The sequence below is a fragment of the Mesoplodon densirostris genome, chromosome 4 (genome assembly GCF_025265405.1).
Source record: "Mesoplodon densirostris isolate mMesDen1 chromosome 4, mMesDen1 primary haplotype, whole genome shotgun sequence".
NCBI classification, from domain to species: Eukaryota; Metazoa; Chordata; class Mammalia; order Artiodactyla; family Ziphiidae; genus Mesoplodon; species Mesoplodon densirostris.
The window spans coordinates 171,056,061-171,077,283 of NC_082664.1; the positions used below are offsets into that span (position 1 = coordinate 171,056,061).

At 41.5% G+C, this 21,223-nt stretch overlaps 1 protein-coding gene across 1 annotated transcript in view; it reads right to left on the reverse strand.

Moving 5' to 3' along the window:
* Window positions 1-21,223, reverse strand: part of DNAJC1 (DnaJ heat shock protein family (Hsp40) member C1) — a 214,825-nt gene that overhangs the window by 26,800 nt on the left and 166,802 nt on the right. Inside the window, exon 9 of the mRNA XM_060097700.1 lies at window positions 7,975-8,094. Coding sequence (XP_059953683.1) covers window positions 7,975-8,094 — 120 coding nt within the window. The remainder of the gene's footprint in view (window positions 1-7,974; window positions 8,095-21,223) is intronic.

Consider the following 21,223-nt stretch of genomic DNA (forward strand, 5'->3'; position numbering starts at 1 on the left):
TTTGCAAATATTTTCTCCCATTCTGAGGGTTGTCTTTTGGTCTTGTTTATGGTTTCCTTTGCTGTGCAAAAGCTTTGAAGTTTCATTAGGTCCCACTTGTTTATTTTTGTTTTTATTTCCATTTCTCTAGGAGGTGGGTCAAAAAGGATCTTGCTGTGATTTATGTCATAAACTGTTCTGCCTATGTTTTCCTCTAAGAGTTTGATAGTTTCTGGCCTTACATTTAGGTCTTTAATCCATTTTGAGCTTATTTTTGTGTATGGTGTTAGGGAGTGACCTAATCTCATATTGAAAGTATATAAAATGTTTAAAATATGAAAAGCCATTATGTAAGATCTTACATAACTGTGATATGGTAAACATTACTCACTGTAGAGATAAGTACTGCACTGTGACCGCACTTCTTGTGTCACTTAAAGGAGAATGTCGTTCCACTTTTTACTGCACAGGCAGATTGCGGTTTCTGTAAGTTGAAGGTTTGTGGCAACTCTGTTGAGAAAGTCTGTGGGCACCATTCTCCCAATAGCATCTGCTCATTTTGTGTCTCTGTGTCACATTTTGATAATTCTCACAATATTTCACACTTTTTCATTATTATTATATTTGTTATGGCGATCTGTGATCTTTGATGTTACTACTGCAAAAAGATTATGACTCATTGAAGGCTCAGATGATGGTTAGCATTTTTTTAAGCAATAAACTATCTTTAATTAAGGTATGTATGTTTTTTGGACATAATGCTATTGCACACTTAACAGACTACAATATAGTGTAAACATAACTTTTATATGCATTGGGAAACCAAAAAATTCATGTGGGTCACTTTATTGTGATGTTTGCTTTATTTCGGTGGTCTGGAACTGAACCTGAGGTATGGCTGACCTTAAATTTGGACTATGCCTTTTTTGTACGGTTTTCTGTTGGTGGAGTTTCTAGTTGCCTTTTGTTCATGTTGTTGCTCTCTCCCAGTCTTTTGTTCTCCTGCTCCAGCGTGGACTTTCTGCACTCTTCGCCTGCTGTATTGCTGTGGGGTCTCCGGATTTCCATTCACTGGGCTCAGTCCACTATTCCGAGGATTCTGTGTCTTCCTCTTTGGTGACTTATCCCTCATTTGCTGGAGTGCAGTCTCAGGAAACTGTCTTAAGAATGAGTCCTCACCCCACGTATTTACCATAGCTGGTTGGTCTGTTCTAGATTCAGAGCCATTGCCCCTTGAACTGTGAGGCCAATGTTCCTCTTGTCTCCCGGAATCTAGTGCTGCCAAGCAATCTGCTGTCACTCTGACCTGCCTTACTTTGGAGGTTTCTTCTCCCTAGAAGCTTTAAAGATCTTCTGTGTAGTCTCAGTGTTCACGCGTTGTTGGTCTCAGGTGTTTCTTCATTCCTGGAAAACTTCATTGTATCATTTATTGAAAAATGCTCTCATGTCTGTTTTCTCTAACTGGAACTCCTTTTAATCAGATTCTGACCTTTTGGACTGATTCCCTGTATTTCTTGTCTTTTTGTTCTGCTCTCTAGGAGGTTTTCCAGATGATAATTTTCAACCATTCCACTTCATTTATTTGGATACTTATTTTTGTTCTGATTTTTTTCCATAGCACACTTTTTTGTTTTATGAATTCAGTATTTTCTTGACTCTCTAGATCAGGGGTCCCCAACCCCTGATTAGGAACCAGCCACACAGCAGGAGGTGAGCAGCGGGCGAGTGAGTGAAGCGTCTCACTTCTTCTGCCGCTCCCCACTGTTCCCATTACTGCCTGAACCATCCCCCCAGCCCCATGTGTGGAAAAACTGTCTTCCACGAAACGAGTCCCTGGTGCCAAAAAGGTTGGGGACTGCTGCTCTAGATGTTAGAAGGCAGGTATAATGAACTAATTCTAGAAGGCTGGTATAACCCTACCTAAAGATATCCAATTAACAAAACAACAAGAATCCTAGAATATTTTTACTTTAAGATATATAAATGCAAGAATCCTAAATAAATTAACAAATCAAATCCAGCTGTTTATTGAAAGAATAATATTATATGATTAAGTAAACTTTATCTTAGAAATACAAAGGGGGACCCTAGTAATATCCTTATTAGGTCATATGATCATGTCAAGGGATGTTGAAGAAACCACTGTTAAAATTTCACATCTATTCCTGAACACAACTGTAATAAATGAGAATTGGAAAAATTAGAGTGAAGAAAATTTCCCTAGCATAATAATGGATTTCTCATATCAATGACTAATATTAAAATTAATGACCAAACATTAAGTTTTCTTATTAAAATGTTGAGCAAAAAGTCTACATGAATCACTCTTACTGTAATATAACATATCTCTGGAATTGTTAGCTAATACACTCAAATAAGATAACAAAAGATATAAAGAAAATGGCAAAGTATTATTTGCAGAAGGTAGGACTTCCCTGGTGGCACAGTGGTTAAGAATATGCTTGCCAATGCAGGGGACATAGGTTCGATCCCTGGTCCAGGAAGATCCCACATGCTGCAGAGCAGCTAAGCCCATGCGCTGCAACTACTGAGCCTGCGCTCTAGAGCCCATGAGCCACAACTACTGAAGCCTGTGCACCTAGAACCCACGCTCTGCAACAGGAGAAGCCCGTGCACTGCGACAAAGACCCAGCACAGCCAAAAAAACAACAAAAAACGGTAGGACTATCTATCCTCAAATTATAATGAATTAACACAAACTCTATTCAAAATAAGACCAGTAAGTAAGGAGGCAAGTTATAAAAATCAGTGCCATAGCACTTTTCACTTAGTTGATGAGCAATGATGAAAAACAAACGTTCTGTGTTTATGAGACTATGAGGAAGTGTCCTCTCATACCACCAGGGGCATTGTATAATATTATCACCTCTCTGGAGGCCAATTTTAGAGTCCCAAAGGTTCGGAAAACATCCATAGTCTTGAATCAAGCATCTCTACTCCTAGGCATACGAGCTAAGGAAACAGATATAAATGGAAAGATGAATGAAGAAAAAAAGGGAAGCAATTTAAGTGACAATCACCTGGGTGCTCCTTAATTATATCCAGACAACATGGAGTATTGTACAGGTGTTTAGAAAAATGATGTGGATCTTTGTTGTCGTGGAAGGAAGCTCATAGCAAAGTGAAAAGGGCAGGATACAGATTAATACTGTTAAAATTATGTAGTCATATGCCTATATAAGAAGACTAAAGTCTGGAATGACACACAACAGAGTGTGTGTGCATGAGAGAGAGATTTGATAACACATTATTATCATCAATTAATGTCAGATTGAAAATTGATTATTAGATTTTAGTGACTCATCTAGCAAGAAGAATGGTATAAAGGACCCCTTCCTTTTTAAAATTTAAGTATCCTTGAAGGTCTTGGGGTTGAGCAGGTGGGGGAGTGAGAGGAGCGGAGATGAAGCTGCTCTGGAGAACCGCTGTGGCAGGGAGCCCGATGCAGGGGGTGGCGACGGCTCTTGTCCCCTTTACAGGCTGTGCAGGACTAGTCTGACTCTAAATAAAAGTAATAGCAATGATACATTTGCCAAAATATATACGAGTTAAATTGCTGAATTCTACTCTGGATAAATACAAGGAATGTTATTAGCTTTGTTAAAAAATTAATGCAAAGTCTATTTTAACTGAGATATACCTAAACTGTAACACCTACTTTACTATAGATGAAGTATTTTAAATGTTAATATATGCCTTTCAGCATTATATATACTATACATTTAGTTCACTGACAAAAGTTTTTCTATTGAATAATCTGCTTACATTTTTTGAAACAACTGCCATAATAACATATAAATATTCCCCCAACAGGTATCTCCTCTATCTCCTCTCTAGTTGTGGCTATATAAAATAAAATTGGGAATTTTATTATTCTCCCTCCTTTTCACCTGCATATGAAATGCTTATCTAACTATACACATCTCAGGTTGGCACTAAGCTAATTACAAAAGTCTGTTTAGATCTATCCACCTATCTTTTGTTTTGCTACCTACCTGGGCCTTTTCCAAGCAGGCAGAACATCTCCAATCAGTCTGTTATCACAACTAGGACGCAGGAGATTAGTGACTGGAGAGGGGCAGAATCAGTTTACATCCTTACAGGCAAGAGAATGGTATTACTGCACAAGCAAGAAATGTGAGGCTCCCTGACCTTAATTTAGAAAACCTGCAGTTAATAATCACACTAAAGTTGGTTTTTACATGCCAGACAGTTTTTGTTTCCTGTTTTTACAATTTGAGTGTCCTTTGTGGTTACCAAAATTATTTGCTAAAAGGCATATATTAACATTTAAAATATTTCATCTATAATAAAGTCTTACAGTTTAGGTATATCTGAGTTAAAATATACTTTGCATTGATTTTTTTTTTTTTACAAAGCTAATAACAAATTCTTTGTATTTATCCAGAGTGGTATTTAGCAATTTAACTAGTGAATTATGACAATTAATACACTGAAAACTCCTTTCTTAATTGAGGAACAAAATGGGTTTTTCACTGTAATCTGTCAACCCAAATAAAGCACATATAGATTCCACCACGGCACACTCTCACCCCTCCCAAAAACGTCAATTGTTTCTCGAAGGAAAGAGAACTCAGCCTGAAGCTACACATTTAGCAAGGAAAACGGGTCAAAGAACAGATGTGCAGAGCTGGGGAGAACTGGTACAGGTGATCCGGTCAGTATGCAGAGGTTCCAATAACAGCAAACTCAACTTGGTTTCTTTTTCATAGTGGAACACTTAATGAAAACAAATCTAATTAACACCATACGCCAAAAAAGAAGTATAAGTGATCTTCTAAAGTGTGGTTAGCTTTCACTTAACATTCTACTAAAGGAACTGTATTAGCCAAACCCATCTCAGCTGCTTCAATGTAACTCACTGTGTGTTCAGTAAAATGAGTTTTGTTTTCAGACACTTGTTCTCTTTTAGAGAGAGAGTGCTTTACAGTTTGTGTTTGTGTGTATGTTACTGAAATGAAATGTACAGTCTAGCTATGGAGATGATGCTCACAGAATGAAAATACAGTGTGAGTCTATATATGTATATATTGATATAGAAGAAAAGTTACAATGGCACTTTTGGTGCCCCAAATTTTAGGTTTACTAAGTATTTCCAAGGTACTTTTGGTATTATGAAAATAGAACTAATACTTGGAGGGGGAAAAAAAATCTCAAAGTCATGTTTGGGGGCTTCCCTGGTGGCGCAGTGGTTGAGAGTCCGCCTGCCAATGCAGGGGACACGGGTTTGTGCCCCGGTCCGGGAAGATCCCACATGCTGCGGAGCGGCTGGGCCCGTGAGCCATGGCCACTGAGCCTGCGTGTCCGGAGCCTGTGCGCCACGACAGTGAGAGGCCCGCGTACCGCAAAAAAAAAAAAAAAAAAAAAGCAAAAAGTCATGTTTGCTACTTCCACGATAAAAGGAAAAAATTTCTATTACATGGACTCAGTCTCCCTTGGGTAAGTCTAGAAGAAGAAGAAGAAAAAACTATGGGATGAATTTGCGAAAGTGTGAAAAGGTGCCTTTACCTACACCAAGGCTGCACTAAGACTGCTCTTGTAAGTTACGTCGATTTTCTAGATCTATGACACTAAACAGCCATCCCAAGGCTCTGTTGATTACATCATGTATATTAGCATTTAAACTTTCATCTCTCTCCTCTTAAAAATACAGATTAAAAATTTAACCAGATTTTAATGACGACAACGACAAAGTAAAATATTGCTCTATTCAATTTCTTATCTGCCTTTGGCATTATTAACTGTAAGGTCTCATAGAAATATTATTTAAAAAGTTAAAGGCAGTGTTGGGACTTCCCTGGTGATGCAGTAGTTAAGAATCCACCTGCCAATGCAGGGGGACATGGGTTCGAGCCCTGGTCCGGGAAGATCTTGCATGCCGCGGAGCAGCTAAGCCCGTGCACCACAACTACTGAAGGCTGTGCACCTAGAGCCTGTGCTCTGCAACAAGAGAAGCCACCACAATGAGAAGCCTGCGCACCGCAACAAAGAGTACCCCCGCTCGCCACAAACTAGAGAAAGCCTGCATGCAGCAACGAAGACTCAATGCAGCCATAAATAAATAAATAAATAAAATTTATATTAAAAAAAGTTAAAGGCAGTGCTATCTTCAGCAGAGACACCGCTATCTTCAACGGAGACACTAAGTTAGTGAACTATTCTCTCTCATCAGCCAATTGAACTAAAAGTTTTGAGGCCCTTTTAAACCAATGCCTGTTTTGTAACTTTCTAAAAAGTATTTCAGTAATTTTTGTTAATCATTACATTAACAGTAATTATATACTTAGAGGATCATAGTACTTAAAACATCAGTAACCATGGAACATCTTTAACCTGGTCAGGTATTTACTGATAAGGCATTATTATCTTTTACAAACAACCTTACAAGATAAAATGCACATCCCAGTAACATTCTTAGCAGAGGAAAAGGTATCCTTATGGTTTTCCTCCAGTAACCTAAGATAACTGGTCTCATCATGAAATAGCCAAAAAAAAAAAAAGTTATAAGATACAAGGGCTAACTTTCCACATGATCAGACTAACTTTTAAGTCAAAATCATGTAAAACATCTTACAAAAATTTCTCTTTAAAATGTGATTTTAAAAAGTCCTACCATATGGTAGTAAAAACATTCATATATAATTTAAAATTCTCAAAGCAGCTCCTATCTGAAACAAAACAAAACAAAAAAACCCAAGAAAAAAAATTGACAGTAATACGTAGCATTTGTTTCTAAATTAAAAGGTTATTTTTTGGTAGTTGTGCTTATTAATCATTTTGCAGGGTTTTTAAATTGTTCATTATCAAAAAAGACCCAAAGTATACTAATACAATTGAAGAGAACATAAGAAATCTGAATCTTTGCTTTCAGTATCCTTAGATATTTTAGAGCTATAGGATTTATTTTAAAGTAAATTCAGTAAAGAATATTTACTACCATTTATGAAAATAAGGATCATATTGATGAAAATAAAGACCTCCATTTCAAGTAAACATTTACTGAATATTTAGTACATATCAGGTGCTCTAGTAGGTGATTTTATAAGATTCTCTGCCCTATATTTCTAAAGTGTTAAGTCGAAAACTTTCCTGGTAAACACTGTCTTTTTGTTTTGTTTTGTTTTGTTTTTTTGCGGTTCGCGGGCCTCTCACTGTTGTGGCCTCTCCCGTTGCAAAGCACAGGCTCTGGACGCGCAGGCTCAGCGGCCATGGCTCACGGGCTCAGCCGCTCCACGGCATGTGGGATCTTCCCGGACCGGGGCACAAACCCGTGTCCCCAGCATTGGCAGGCGGACTCTCAACCACTGCGCCACCAGGGAAGCCCAACACTGTCTTTTAAATGGTAGGTATTACTAGTCACATATAATCATATATAATTTAAATATATATTGTTTATAGTATATATATAAATCTATAGTTATACACTTTTAATGTATATTATATATAATTATAAAGCTATATGCATAGAACAATTTTTTGGTTAAATAACTTGTCAAAATGAATGGTAGGTATCATCCTTGAAATAAAAACATTATAGGAATATTGCTCATTTAATTAACGCAAACCACCTGTCAACTACCTATAGCAATCTGTACTTAAGTGCTAAAAAGATCCAGCTGAAATGTAACTTCTCTAATTCTGATCAGAGAACTATTTTTTTCCCACAGCTAAAGGGGTCACTCGAAACAAAAACTAGCATTGTTTTTCTGTGATTAGGTTACAGTAGCTTAAGTCTCTGAACACCAGAATGCCTCACACAGCTGTTAATTGTAGACCAGGGGACTGGCTGACATCTGCTTCTTGCTTATTTTGTTAACGGTTCACTTCCAGGTCCTTAAAAAGATTGTAGGCTTTCTCCAAAGATAATGTTGGATGCATCTATGTCTGCCTTCTACATAGTTGGCTTATTCTGGTTTGTCACTCTCCATACAATGCAAATCTGAGTGAACTCACATCTGTCACCGATCGACCCAATTCGTGGGCAATCTTTTCCCATCGACCTGGGGTTCCTCCTGGGAACTTAACCATACTTCTTGTCAGCTGGCTGAGGTCCTCTTCTGTCCATTCAGGTGCCTGCAAAACATTAAAGAAAAAAAAATAATTCAGAGAATGTTCGCTAAAACGTTTAATAAACCTGTGAAACCAAGTATTGGCATTAAGCTTTCTGCAAAAATAACAATGTTAAAATGTATCTACTACATTAGGTGAAGGTCTGAGTTGCATATTTAACATTAGAATGCAAAGCTCCCGCAGCCTTTTAAATGCTCCAACGTACACCAAATAATAAAGAAGAAATACTGTGAACCCAGGCTCTTAAAGACATTTAAAAAAGAAAGACAGTTGTTTTGAAGTGCATTGTGTCACTAATGCTCACAAATGCCTCATGTGAGCTTACCACAGAAGGTCTTGAAGTTTTTAAGAAAAATGATTAAAAAAGCAAAAAACTTTATAAGTGTAAATGAAAATGTGAACAAGTAAATGGACTGATTCAGAATCAGAACCGAGACAAAGATATATTTTTTGTTCCTTCTACGTAACGATATTTAATTCTAAAAAGCATGTATTTTCAAGAAGTTAATTTATCAAGTGCTAGCATTTTGTAAAACTTGAGAACAGAAATTAGAAACTCCTGCAGCCAAGACTTAAACCACCCGGTCCATGCAAAGCAACACTTCCTTCTTGAAAAGGTAAATAGCTTCTAAAAGTTGATCAAATTATTAAATTGAATAATAAAATACCTTAAAGATTATAAAAATCTTTTTTTGCAAAAGCCAAAATTCTCAGAGCAAGCATATTCTCTGCATTTTATTCAGCATTACCACTTGGTGAAACCCAAAGTTGAGCAAAGCAAAAGAAACCATCATCAAATAACAGGTAACCACGTTACAATTATTTTACGTTACAGCACTAAACTATTTCCTACCAGAGGCAGTAGCCACAATGGTGTAACACAAGACTCTAGGAGTCAGCAGAGAGATGGAGGAAGCCACCTTATTTTCCTTTAATTAAAAAGAAAGAAAAAAAGAAAGAAGGAAGGAAACCTCTGAGACAAATACCTTTTCTAATCACCATTTCCGATAATGAACAGGCATACATCAGGCCGTATGCATTACAGGACCATCAGCACAGACAACAGTCAGAGGTGAGTGACCCCAGGGACTATCTCCACAGCTACAGCAAAGCTTCTCCCTGACACTAATCCTCCCTGTCATTCTCCCACTGTGCTCTAACCACACTGACATCCGCCTGCCTCACCGCAAGCTTAACGGGGCCCTTCCTGACTTTTTACTGTCTCCCCCAATCAATGGTTCAAGCGTGCTCTTTTCACCATGTCCAAATGGCAGCTTCACTCATAATCAAAGTGCACTGCCCCTGTTAAAGGGCTTTCCGAAAGGCTCTCCCATTTGCATTCATTTGCAAAGCAAACTACTTTTATTCACTTTGTTCTGCTATCAAGAATGTTCCCTGAAGCAGATAAATTGGCATAAATACAACCTGCCACTTAAGAGTCAGTAAATAATAGCCAATAGTAGGGAGGATTTTATCAATCATTCTATTTTGTATCCACTAAAAGCTGAAAGCCTCAAACATATTCATCAGTACAGCCCTTACGAAACATGCATAAATCCCCTTCTATAAAAAGGTAGCCTACACTGAGTATGGTCGGAATTTCCTTGATATTTAATGAATATCAGAAATCTAATTCTCCATATCAGATAATTAAGAAATTTACACTGAAGGTTTTTTTTACTTTCTTTTTGCTTGTTTGTTTTTACTTAGGGGAAAAAGCATTATTCAGATATTATTTAGATGGACATAATTGGATTTTCTAGGAAATCACTTGCTAAAAAGCTGCAACTTGAATAACTATACCAATTGGCTTCAAAATGCAAAAGTTACGAAGCATTTAAATATAAGCTTATAGTACAAGGAAGGTCATACATAAACAGCATTAAGTTGACGCTGCACAGAGATAGAGTATTCCAACCATATAGTATATCAATGCAATTTCACACTAAATCAGATCTTATTTCTGCATTAATTATAACAAACACATTTTTGTAGCAAACGAAATTGTCTAAAATGTCAATAATATAAGCCATTCTTTCCCAGAGTAAACTAATTCTTTAATCTATTTTTAATAGATCGGCCTTCCAAATATGCTGCATATATCAACAATGGGCATTAAGAATCAATCTAATTTTAATTCCTTGTTCATCAGTCTAAAAGGATAGTGCCACTTTTTTCTGGAAAGGAAAAGATTTAAATCAAATATTTGGATGAATATCCTGAAAAATCATCTACTTCCTTGAAAACCTTTCCTTTTAGTTTCACTGTTATTTCACAGCCATGATTTTATTATTAATATTAAAAAACTAGATCAATAATAACTGGGACCACAGTCTGAAACCTTTGAAAGAATCCTTTTAGCAGTTCATTCTTCTCTGTCTTCCAGCTGTACAGCACTTTGGTGAATGTGTAATTCCTCAGCAATAGTTGGTTGTGTCTTTAGAAGCAACAGAGCCTACTGTGATCCAGCTACTGCAGCAGCCATGAGGGTGGCCTTGGTGTGAATGTATTCTCCTTGCTCTAATCTGGAGCCAGCTGTAGCTCTGAAAGTCAAATGAATGCATACGCATACTGCTTTGCCACTTAGAACCACGTGTGTCCAATATTACTGAGACACTGGGCCAAAAATTCATCTCTACTGTAAAGTAATGGAAGACACCCCATGGGGTGGGGACAGCTGTTGTGACTACACAAGCATTCCAGTTTTGCATCAGAAAAGCCCCGCTCTGGGAATAACTCTCCATACTGAATAAAAAATAAAAAGTTTTCATATTATTTAATACATTTATGTAATGACTTCAAAATATATCTGCTAAAGTAAGAGCTGATATAACATTTAAATTGTATTCTCTCTACCCCTTTGGGATAGATTTTTGTCATAAAACTAGCTAATGTTCAAAGATTCAGTGCCTTTGAAAATCCTTAATATTCTTGGGGGATAGGAGTTGGAGGCTGTAGGGGAAAGCACACTGTACCTTTAAAGTAACCTATACATACCTTTCCCCTCACAGAGTCACAGAGTTAGATGGTAAAATGTTAATTACAAACTGTCATGCAATTTATTTGGTACTGAAACTTATGACCCAGTTAAAAGAAAAATGTTAAATGTACTTACTTACTGCATTTTCATACTTTATTGAAACTGCCTAATGAAGAATATTTCTGTTGAAATGACTTATTAATGATCCTTATTTATGTAATTACAGACCTTACAATTTTGGATTCAACAATTTTTAATAGATTCAGCTCAATTCATGAATTCTCAAATTTTACCTAAGAAATAATATCCTTACTTAGCATCACCCAGTTAAAATATCACACATGCATCTAATAATATGGATGGTATATCTAATGATTGAATAACCAGCTACCCTCTCATTCTACATTCTGTACTGACATTGTGTTTTAGAATATGCATTCGGCTTTCAGCTATACAATTTTCATTTCCAATTTGAAAATTGAGCAGTTAATTGACCTTGACTATATATGTGGATAAATGGTATATTAAAAAATGCAAACAACAAAATTAAAAACAAATCACCTTGGGGCTTCCCTGGTGGCGCAGTGGTTGAGAGTCTGCCTGCCGATGCAGGGGACACGGGTTCGTGCCCCAGTCCGGGAAGATCCCACATGCCACGGAGCGGCTGGGCCCGTGAGCCATGGCTGCTGGGCCTGCGCGTCCGGAGCCTGTGCTCCGCAACGGGAGAGGCCCGCATACCGAAAAACAAACAAACAAAAAAACCCAAATCATATCTAATGTCTTCTCACTCTTAGGAGGAGAAACTCTTCTTTGAAGAAAACTTGCAACTCACCCTAAGCTATTATTATAGAGTTGTGATCCTTTAGCAGCAGTCGTTGTGACCAGAAAGGTCTTCCCATCTATGACTTAGCTACCTTGCCAAAAGAGAGATCCCCTCTGGACCAGTGATCCTAAAATGTGGTCTGGTGCCAACCGGCAAACGAGTTTGTTACCCACCTGTGACAAAGTTCAGACACTTACAGCAGTTGACCGCTGCCACCACAACCAAGAGCAATCAGCAGGCTCTTCCTTTAGAGACTATAAGCCAGTTGGGTTAGCTGTCAAACTAGCATGGTGCGTCACATGAAGTGTGAGCTGCAATCTTGTTCGGCACCACAGGACTACAGCTTGGTCAGCAGTAGCCGGAAATAATTTTTAAAACCTGGTCCTTCACTATAGATAATTTGAGAAACACTGCTCAAGACAATGCAGATGATTCAGATTCCTTCTTACCCCCCCTTTTTTTAGGAGCAACAGTAAATACTTGGAGCTCTTGAGAAATGGACACAAAGATGTTTGATCCATTCCTTTAGCTTTGCAAAATGCCACTAAGTGTTGGGGGGGACTTGGCATGTAGTAGAAGATTACACCAGGTACAGGGAACAGCAAATTGCAGAGGCCTTGAAGTGGGAGCACGTCTAGGATGTTTGAGGAACAGCAAGATGACCAGGGTGGCCGGAGCAAAGCAAGCCGAGGTGGCAGGGGGAGGAGGTGAGGTCAGAGGGGCAAGGAGGTAAAATCACAGAAGGGCTCAGAGGCCATCACAAGGACTCTGACTCATTTACTCTGCCTGACACAAAGCTCTTGGAGAGGTGTTTTTTCCCTTCGGTTGGTAGAGAGCTTATTTACAAAAGGGGCTATTTACAAAGGTGTGAGTGGAGGGGAGCCACGAGAGCTAGTGCACCGATAGTCCTGACAGCTCAAACCTGCCAGAGGAGACACCCACAGGGTCAGCCTGCTTACGAGGGGGGAGTGAAAGCAGGTGCAGGGCGGCAGTGGGCCTGCGATGGCCACATCCAGAACCACAGCTAATTGGGTTTGTGATAATTTACTGCCCAGGCCCAGCAGTTGATGATAAGGAGTAATATCAGGGTGTGATAAGACTCTCTGAAGTCTTTAATGACAGTACGACTCTCTGCCTTTTTTATTCCTTTACTCTCCTTCTGTGGGGATTCAGAAAGGAGTAATGATAAATAAATGTGATCAAGGGGATATATTTACCCAGAAGAATATGAGTTTACATGAAAGATTTGTGAAGTCTTATTTAAAACTATGATATACATTATTCAAATTCTAACCTAAAGAGTACGTACTAGAATCATCTATTCATGGTAATTTAATATTGAAATAAAGAGTGACACCATCGTACGATGTTTGACTGCCGATAGCTTTGAAGCCTCCCCTCTCCCCTCCCCCTGTGCCCCACGTCTGGGTAAGGCCTGAAGGAAGCCTGGGAGGCGGAAACCTCGCATGTCCCTCCGTCCCTCGTCCCTCCGTGTGTGCGAGAACCCTCATCCCAGCCCCACCCCAACTGCAATAAGGAATCCCAAACCAGCCTCCTTTTCTTTCTCAGGTAATTTTTGGGCCAACATGGAAAGCCTGCCCTGTTTTCCCCAGAAAGCCTTGTTATATAATCAACCTTTTTGTATAATCTTGGGGGGGGGAGGGAGGGAGGGAGAGTGAGTGAGTGAGTGAGTGTGTGTGTGTGTGTGTGTGTGTATCAGTCCTGACACTGGAACCAAATTTTGGGTATGGAGGTGGTAATGCTGTCCCTGCAAGGTGGCCACAGCAGTTGACATTGGGAGCAGGATGTCTAGTGGGGGGCGACCACCACCCAGGGTTATCTTCTCTTGCTTTGGTTTGCTGACTGGATCTGCTGCCTGGTGCTGCACTTGCTGAGTCCTACCAAGCCTCTGTCATAGATTTAACCTACCTAAGCTGGAAGCGTCAATGATCGGTGTTCACAGAGAAGAGCATGGGATCAGGGAGCTCCTTTAAGTACCCTTGGGTTGTGTGTCTCAGCCCAGACTCACCTGTGTCTTAGACTGAGTTGTGTGTCTTGATTGATGGACTCAGGAGAAAGACTCTTAACTTGTGAGACACTGCTTGTGTGTCTCAAGCAGGCGGTGTTGGTCCTGTTCTAAAGAGGGCTCAGGGGGAAAGAGCTTGTTCAGGCCCACTGGGTAGTCACCTGTATGGAGGAACAGCAGTCCCTATTTGAAGAGCAGTTGAATTACTGAGATTCATACTCCTAAAGGCAGATGGCTCACTAGGACCCTATAAGATGCTTTTGCTGCTCCTGCTGCCTATGTCTCTGATGCAAAAAAGACCTTGATCCTCAGGGTTATAGAGAAGAACACCCCTGGCATCCCTGTGGCACAGCCAAGTTGTAAATTCAACCGCTGTCACGGCAAAGGACGTTAACCCTGACAATACTGATTGGAGGCTTTCTGGAGGAAGAAATTTATAAATATGAGCAGTGCAGAGAAGACCTCCCTGAAGTATACCCAGTAACTACCACCACCAAAAAACCCCAAACCCAAACAAAAAAAACCTACAGGGTGAGCACACTGGTCTGCTAGGGCTGCCGTAACTGAGTTGCTTAAACAACAGAAGTCTATTTCTTCACAGTTCTGGAGGTTAGAAGTAGGAGATCAAGGTGTCATCAGGGTTGATTTCTGATGAGACCTCTCTTTCTGGCCTGCACATGGCCTTTGCTCTGTATGTGCCCACACAAAGGGAGGGAAGATCCCTGGCCTCTCTTCCTCTTCTGATAAGGACACCAGTCCTATCAGATTAGGGCCCTGCCCATATGACCTCACTTAACCTTAATTAATCACCTCCTTAAAGGCCCCATCTCCAAGTACAGTCATGTGAGGGTTAGAACTTCCGCGTATGAAGGTGGGACATAATTCAGTCAGTAACAAGGAGGAAACAAACAAAAACTGAAATGGAAGTCCGTAATTTGGCCCAATTGGTAACTGAAATTTTACTAAAAGAATTTCTACAACAAAAAGATTAAAAGGGCAGATTGGCTTTTGTACCTCTATAACACTGGTTCTGAATTAGTTTAACATTTGCTGAAACACAGCAGTTGGATAACCTTCATGGCCTTAATCAATAACGGGGCTCAAATTAGTTACACTGGGCATCCCACTAAATTTAAATAAGGTACCCCCTATAATCTTCGGGCAGTTACTAAACGTGATAAAGAGGACAAAAAGGTATGCCTTACCTTAACCACAGGAACTACTGTCTTGCCTAAATTTCTCGTGATCACAGTACCCACTGTCCTAAAATGTGCCAGTGCTCATGGACTCTCTGACTCAACAAGTAATAAATATTTGTCACAAATTATCTTGATAAAATGGAACCCCACGAACCTCTTCTTCCCCCATTAAAATAGTTAATATGGGGCCTCCCTGGTGGCGCACTGGTTGAGAGTCCGCCTGCCGATGCAGGGGACGTGGGTTCGTGCCCCGGTCCAGGAGGATCCCACGTGCTGTGGAGCGGCTGGGCCCGTGAGCCATGGCCGCTGGGCCTGTGCGTCCGGAGCCTGTGCTCCACAACGGGAGAGGCCACAACAGTGAGAGGCCCGCGTACCGCAAAAAAAAAAAAAAAAAAAATAGTTAATATGCCCAATGTAAATTAAAACAGTCTTTAATGATTGAAACCCTTTAGACAAGATGTATTTAGAGAAGTGGTGAGTAGCCCCACTGCTTTGCCATTTAACAGCCCAGTTCACCCTGCTCTTAAACTTGGGAAGAATGAATGTGCCTCACAGTGGATTACCCATGAGCCTGGATTGCTGTGGGTCTCGTTAAGGTCCCTGTAGCCAGTACTTCTGAATTTACCAAATTCATCCAATCAGCAAATGGTAAATATTTTGCTATTAGAGAATTTGTTGAATATCTTGTTCAGTGCCTATTTCAACACCCTTTTTTTTTTTTTTTTTTTTTTTTTTGCGGTACGCAGGCCTCTCACTGTTGCGGCCTCTCCCGTTGTGGAGCACAGGCTCTGGACGCGCAGGCTCAGCGGCCATGGCTCACGGGCCCAGCCGCTCCGCGGCATGTGGGATCTTCCCGGACCGGGGCACGAACCCGTGTCCCCTGCATCGGCAGGCGGACTCTCAACCACTGTGCCACCAGGGAAGCCCTCAACAGCCTCTTGACTGCAGTTTGCCTTCCCCTCCAGAGGGCTATGACATACTTTACCCAGCTCCCAGGGCGGGTAGCTCACAGCCCTGTCATTGCACGCAATCTCTGAGGGCAAGACCTTAACTACGTCCTTCTTTCTCTAGGGACACGGGTATGACATTACCCTGATGATTGCCTCTTTGACACACTCGTTCAGGACGTACAGGTAATACAAGGTGCTCACAAAAGGAGGATGGGCCACTGCCCCACACACAGGGTACGGTCCCCCTGCCACCTCGATGAGATTCCTGAAAATTATTTGGGAAACTGAAGGCTGCTCTCTCTCTGACACTGTCAAGAAACAGCTGTTGACTCTCAGCACCCACAACTTCTTTTAGGCTTTTTTTTGTGTTCTGAAGGAAACATATTTCTCATTTACAACTTGTACACAAGCCCATTTATGCTGTTACTTGCAAATTAGCTCACTTTGAATGGGGGCCACTCTAACAAAGGGCTCTAGAATCTGTCCCAATTGCAAAATAACAGACACTCCTGTTAGTGCCCCCCAGAGACTCCTTCACTGTAGAGGTTTTGGCAACCTTCTCTCTGAGTTAGAATACCAGTTGTATACAACTAATCACTTTAAAATGTTAAAACCATAAATATTTGGACTGCTAAAATTAAACTCTTGGTCTTTTAAAGAAACTGCTTAAAAAATGAAAAAGCCACAAACCAGGAGCAAATATTCACAACACATATCAGAAAACAAGATTTGTATCACAATTTGTTTACCTATTCTCCTACTGATAAACATTTGGGTAGCTGCCGGCTCTGGGTTATTATGTATTATGAATACAGATGCTATGGATATTTGTGTATAACTCTCTTAGTGGTCATGTGTCTTAATTTCTCTTGGATAAATACCTACTGGTGGAATTGCTAGGTCATATAGAAAGTATACATGTCACTTTGTAAGAAACTAGATAAGTATTTTCCCAAGTATTGTTTTACACTCTAACCAGCAATAAATGAGAGTTCTTTTTTTTTTTTTTTCTTTTTGCGGTATGCGGGCCTCTCACTGTTGTGGCCTCTCCCGTTGCGGAGCACAGGCTCCGGACGCGCAGGCCCAGCGGCCATGGCTCACGGGCCCAGCCGCTCCGCGGCATATGGGATCCTCCCAGACCGGGGCACGAACCCGTATCCCCTGCATCGGCAGGCGGACTCTCAACCACTGCGCCACCAGGGAGGCCCTAAATGAGAGTTCTTGTTGCTCCAGATCCTCACCCACACTTGATATTACCAGTTATTTTATTTATTTATTTATTTTAAAAGAATAATCAGGAATTTATTTATTAATTTAATTTTATTTAATTTTATTTTTTGGCCATGCCATGCAGCATGTGGGATCTTAGTTCCCCAACCAGGGATCGAACTGGTGCCCCCTGCATTGGAAGGACAGAGTCTTAACCACTGGACCTCCAGGGAAGTTTCCAGTTATTTTGACTGTCTGGTAGGAATGAAATGTATCTTATTGTGGTAATGATTTGCATTTCCCAGATAACAAATGATCTTGAGTATCTTTACATGTGTTTAAAGACCAACTGAATATCTACTTTTGTGAAGTATGTGTTCATTTGTTAACTGGGTTATCTTTTTATCAGTCAGTTGTAAGAATTCTTTATATTTTGTGGACACAAGATCTTTGTCAGATATGTTTTGTGAATATTTTCTTCCAGTCTGTAACTTACATTTTCATTTAAAATTCTTCAACTTTTATTTTAAAACAGTAGACTTACCTAATTCCCATATACTCTTTATCTAGCTAACTACGATGCTAATAGCTTATGTAACCATTGTGGTTACAAGCCTCCAAGATGGTCCTCGGTGATTTCTACCTCCTTGTTCAGTCCCCTTCCACAGTGCCTAGAGCTGACCTGTGTAACTAACAAGATATTGTAGAAATGGCAGTGTGTGACTTCCAAGGATAGTTTATAAAAGACACTGCAGGGCCTCCCTGGTGGCGCAGTGGTTAAGAGTCCGCCTGCCGATGCAGGGGATACGGGTTCGTGTCCCGGTCTGGGAGGATCCCATATGCCGCAGAGAGGCTGGGCCCGTGAGCCATGGCCGCTGGGCCTGCGCATCCGGAGCCTGTGCTCCGCAACGGAAGAGGCCACAACAGTGAGAGGCCCGCATACCGCAAAAAGAAAAAAAAAAAAAAAAAGACACTGCAGCTTCTGCCTTGCTGTCTTCGGGATCACTTGGCTCTGAAGGCCAACTGCCCAGTTGTGAGGGCATTCAAGCAGCCCAATAGACAGGCAGTGTTAGGAAGAGACAGTGTCTCCCTCAAGATCAAGGGGCAAGCATTCTTACTGTCTGGTATAGTGAAGATAATTGCCTCCCTCTGGAGAAAAGGACAGCCATGCTTATTGCCTGTTATAAAAGATTTGGGTTCCTTAAGCTCAGGATTCCTCTTCTGTACCACAACCCATTGGTTGCAGAGGGGGTCATCTTTCCCTCCGCATTGCTCTAGGGGAACTGGGCTCAGGGAACCAGCAGAAAAATGCTGATACTCTAGCTACTGCTATTGCTGTGAGTGATAAACTGTCCTTTACCTCTGATCCAAGAGTCTCATGTCTTCTACCAGCATCCATGAAACTGTGGCAGGCTAACTTACGTTACTTGCAAGTGGGGTAGAATCTCCAATTCCTTATAGTTTTGGTGACGAGGATAGGATTCTGACAGAGACATGACTTTCTTTTTTTTTTGCGGTATGCGGGCCTCTCACTGTTGTGGCCTCCCCCGTTGCGGAGCGCAGGCTCCGGACGCACAGGCCCAGCGGCCATGGCTCACGGGCCCAGCCGCTCCGCGGCATATGGGATCCTCCCAGACCGGGGCACGAACCCGCATCCCCTGCATCGGCAGGCGGACTCTCAACCACTTGCGCCACCAGGGAGGCCCGAGACATGACTTTCTGAAAGAGGAAGGATGAGAGCCTCGCAGAGACTTGAGGGAAGGCCTTGGGAACCTGCAGTAAACATGTTGACCAAGTTGTACAGTCAGTTCTGGAAGCAAACGGCCCTTCCTTTCACTGCCTGTTACTGAGGGTGAACTGCGGAGGTGGCTGCACGCTGAACACCAGGAAACAGGTTCAAGACAGGTGCCTCAGAGGTGTCCTCACTGCTGCTAAATCTCTTCTGGGCTGGGGCACTTCCTTACCACCCTGTTAATCAGCCTCAGGTCTGTCCCACGGGAACAACCAGGAGATTCATTTTAGTACTGTTCCCTTTCAGGCAAAAGGTTCTGCTCTCTTTCAGACAATTACAGAGACACATATCTGTAATGACCATGAAAGGAGAGAAATTCATGGGCATAAGTCAGGCCAGTCATTAGAACAGTGTCTGGTTTACTTGGGAGTTGAGGGGGCAGGGTGTGTAATGAATGGTCTTAAGGACAAATGGTATCAGCTGGGCTGTCTTTCCTACAGTCTATCTTGTTGACCTCAAGTCTATTTGGAAATGACAGTAAAAGGTCTCAGGTTTTGGAAGTGGGTCATGGCTGCTTTTATCCTTTCAGGAGGTCTCCCAGAGACAGATAAACTCTTGTAGGAAACCAAGAATGAGGCCTTGCTTAGTATTCAGGTTCTTATTACCTCAGATTGGATTTAGAATGCTGATGTAAGTGACCAACTAGAGAATGAGAAATTAACCCAAAGAAACTTAGGTAAATTTTTGTGGTCAGCCTACCACCCTGGAAAACTCCCCTAGCCCTTATGTAGAAACTGAGTGGGAATTAAGAGATGTCAGTGATGGGAGAGCAACTGCTCTGGATGAAGATGGACTCGGCAAAGAAGGTCACCACTGTGCAAACCTGAGCCAGCCAGTGGCAACCCCATGACCTCAGCTAGAAAGCCCTGTGGCTATGGTACTGAGTCAGAGAGTTCTCAAAGCTGAAATAGATGGTATCAGCCATGAGAACCTCACCACCTGATCACACGTGGTGTGATCATGGGTCACCCAAAACAGTGGAGTTGCATTTGGTTTGTGCAGCTCAGAACTAAAAGCACCTTATCCAAATCTTTGAGTACTGGAGATAGTATGTGTCTCATTTCAGCACTCTACCTGGTACTTTATACGGACTAAACTACTTATCACAGTACTTTGAGGGGACTTGGACCAGCAGGCTGCATTTGCACCTGTCCAGGAAGCTGCTGACATGCTGTCTGCTTTTGAAGTCCCACATCTTCATGACTCTTTTGGGAGGTAAGTCTCTATGACTAATGACCCTGTGACCTGGAGCCTATGACAAAGGAAAACAGCCTTGACCTGGAGGCATCTCTTGGGTTTTGGACTTGCTGCCTCCCTGACACAGTTATCAGGTAGGCACACCACCCCCTTTTTGGGGGGCCTCATTGCACAGCATGTGGGGTTTTAGTTCTCTGACCAGGGATCAAACCCGTGCTCCCTGCAGTGGAAACGCAGAGTCCTAAACACTGGGCCACCAGGGAATTCCGAGGTGCACCCTTTTTGAAAAGCAACTACTACCTTGCTGTTGAACTACTTTCAAAAAGAATGCCTGGTTTAAGGAAGCCTTGTGACTCTCCAGTCTGATATTCCCATTTTGGGGTGAGTCAATGCAGATTCAATGACTCATAAGTTGAGAGGGCCTAACAAGCTTTGCTTGTTCAATGGAAACAGTAAGTTCAAGAACACAGCTGGCCTGGGCCCCCTGGCATCTGGTCTGTACATGAACAAGTGGCAGCTTTCCCTATGGGAGAAACTTTTACTCTATTCCACCATCCGAAGCAAAGCTGCTGGCTCAGTGGGGCCCTCAATTCACAAAGGTTCCATTAAATGCCTGGGCCTTGTTCACTGATGGTTGGGCTCATCAGAAACCTGACGGTACCCAACCTCAGTACCAGCTATGAGAAAACAAAACAGACGTCGCTGTGCAGAGAGAGCAGAGCTGGGGGCGGGAGGCGGGGTGCTTCCCCACCACTGACACGTTTCCAGGTTACTGAGCTGCCATTCCCACCTGATCAGCCACATCGTCATGGCTCTTGAAGGTGACCTTTGCCATTTTTCAGCTTTCCAGACCATTCACGGTCTGTCAACAGTATACCTTTTATTGCAAAAGCCACTCAACAGCCACTCAAGAGTTACCGTATCTGATAGAACTCAAAAATTAATTCAAAAAGATT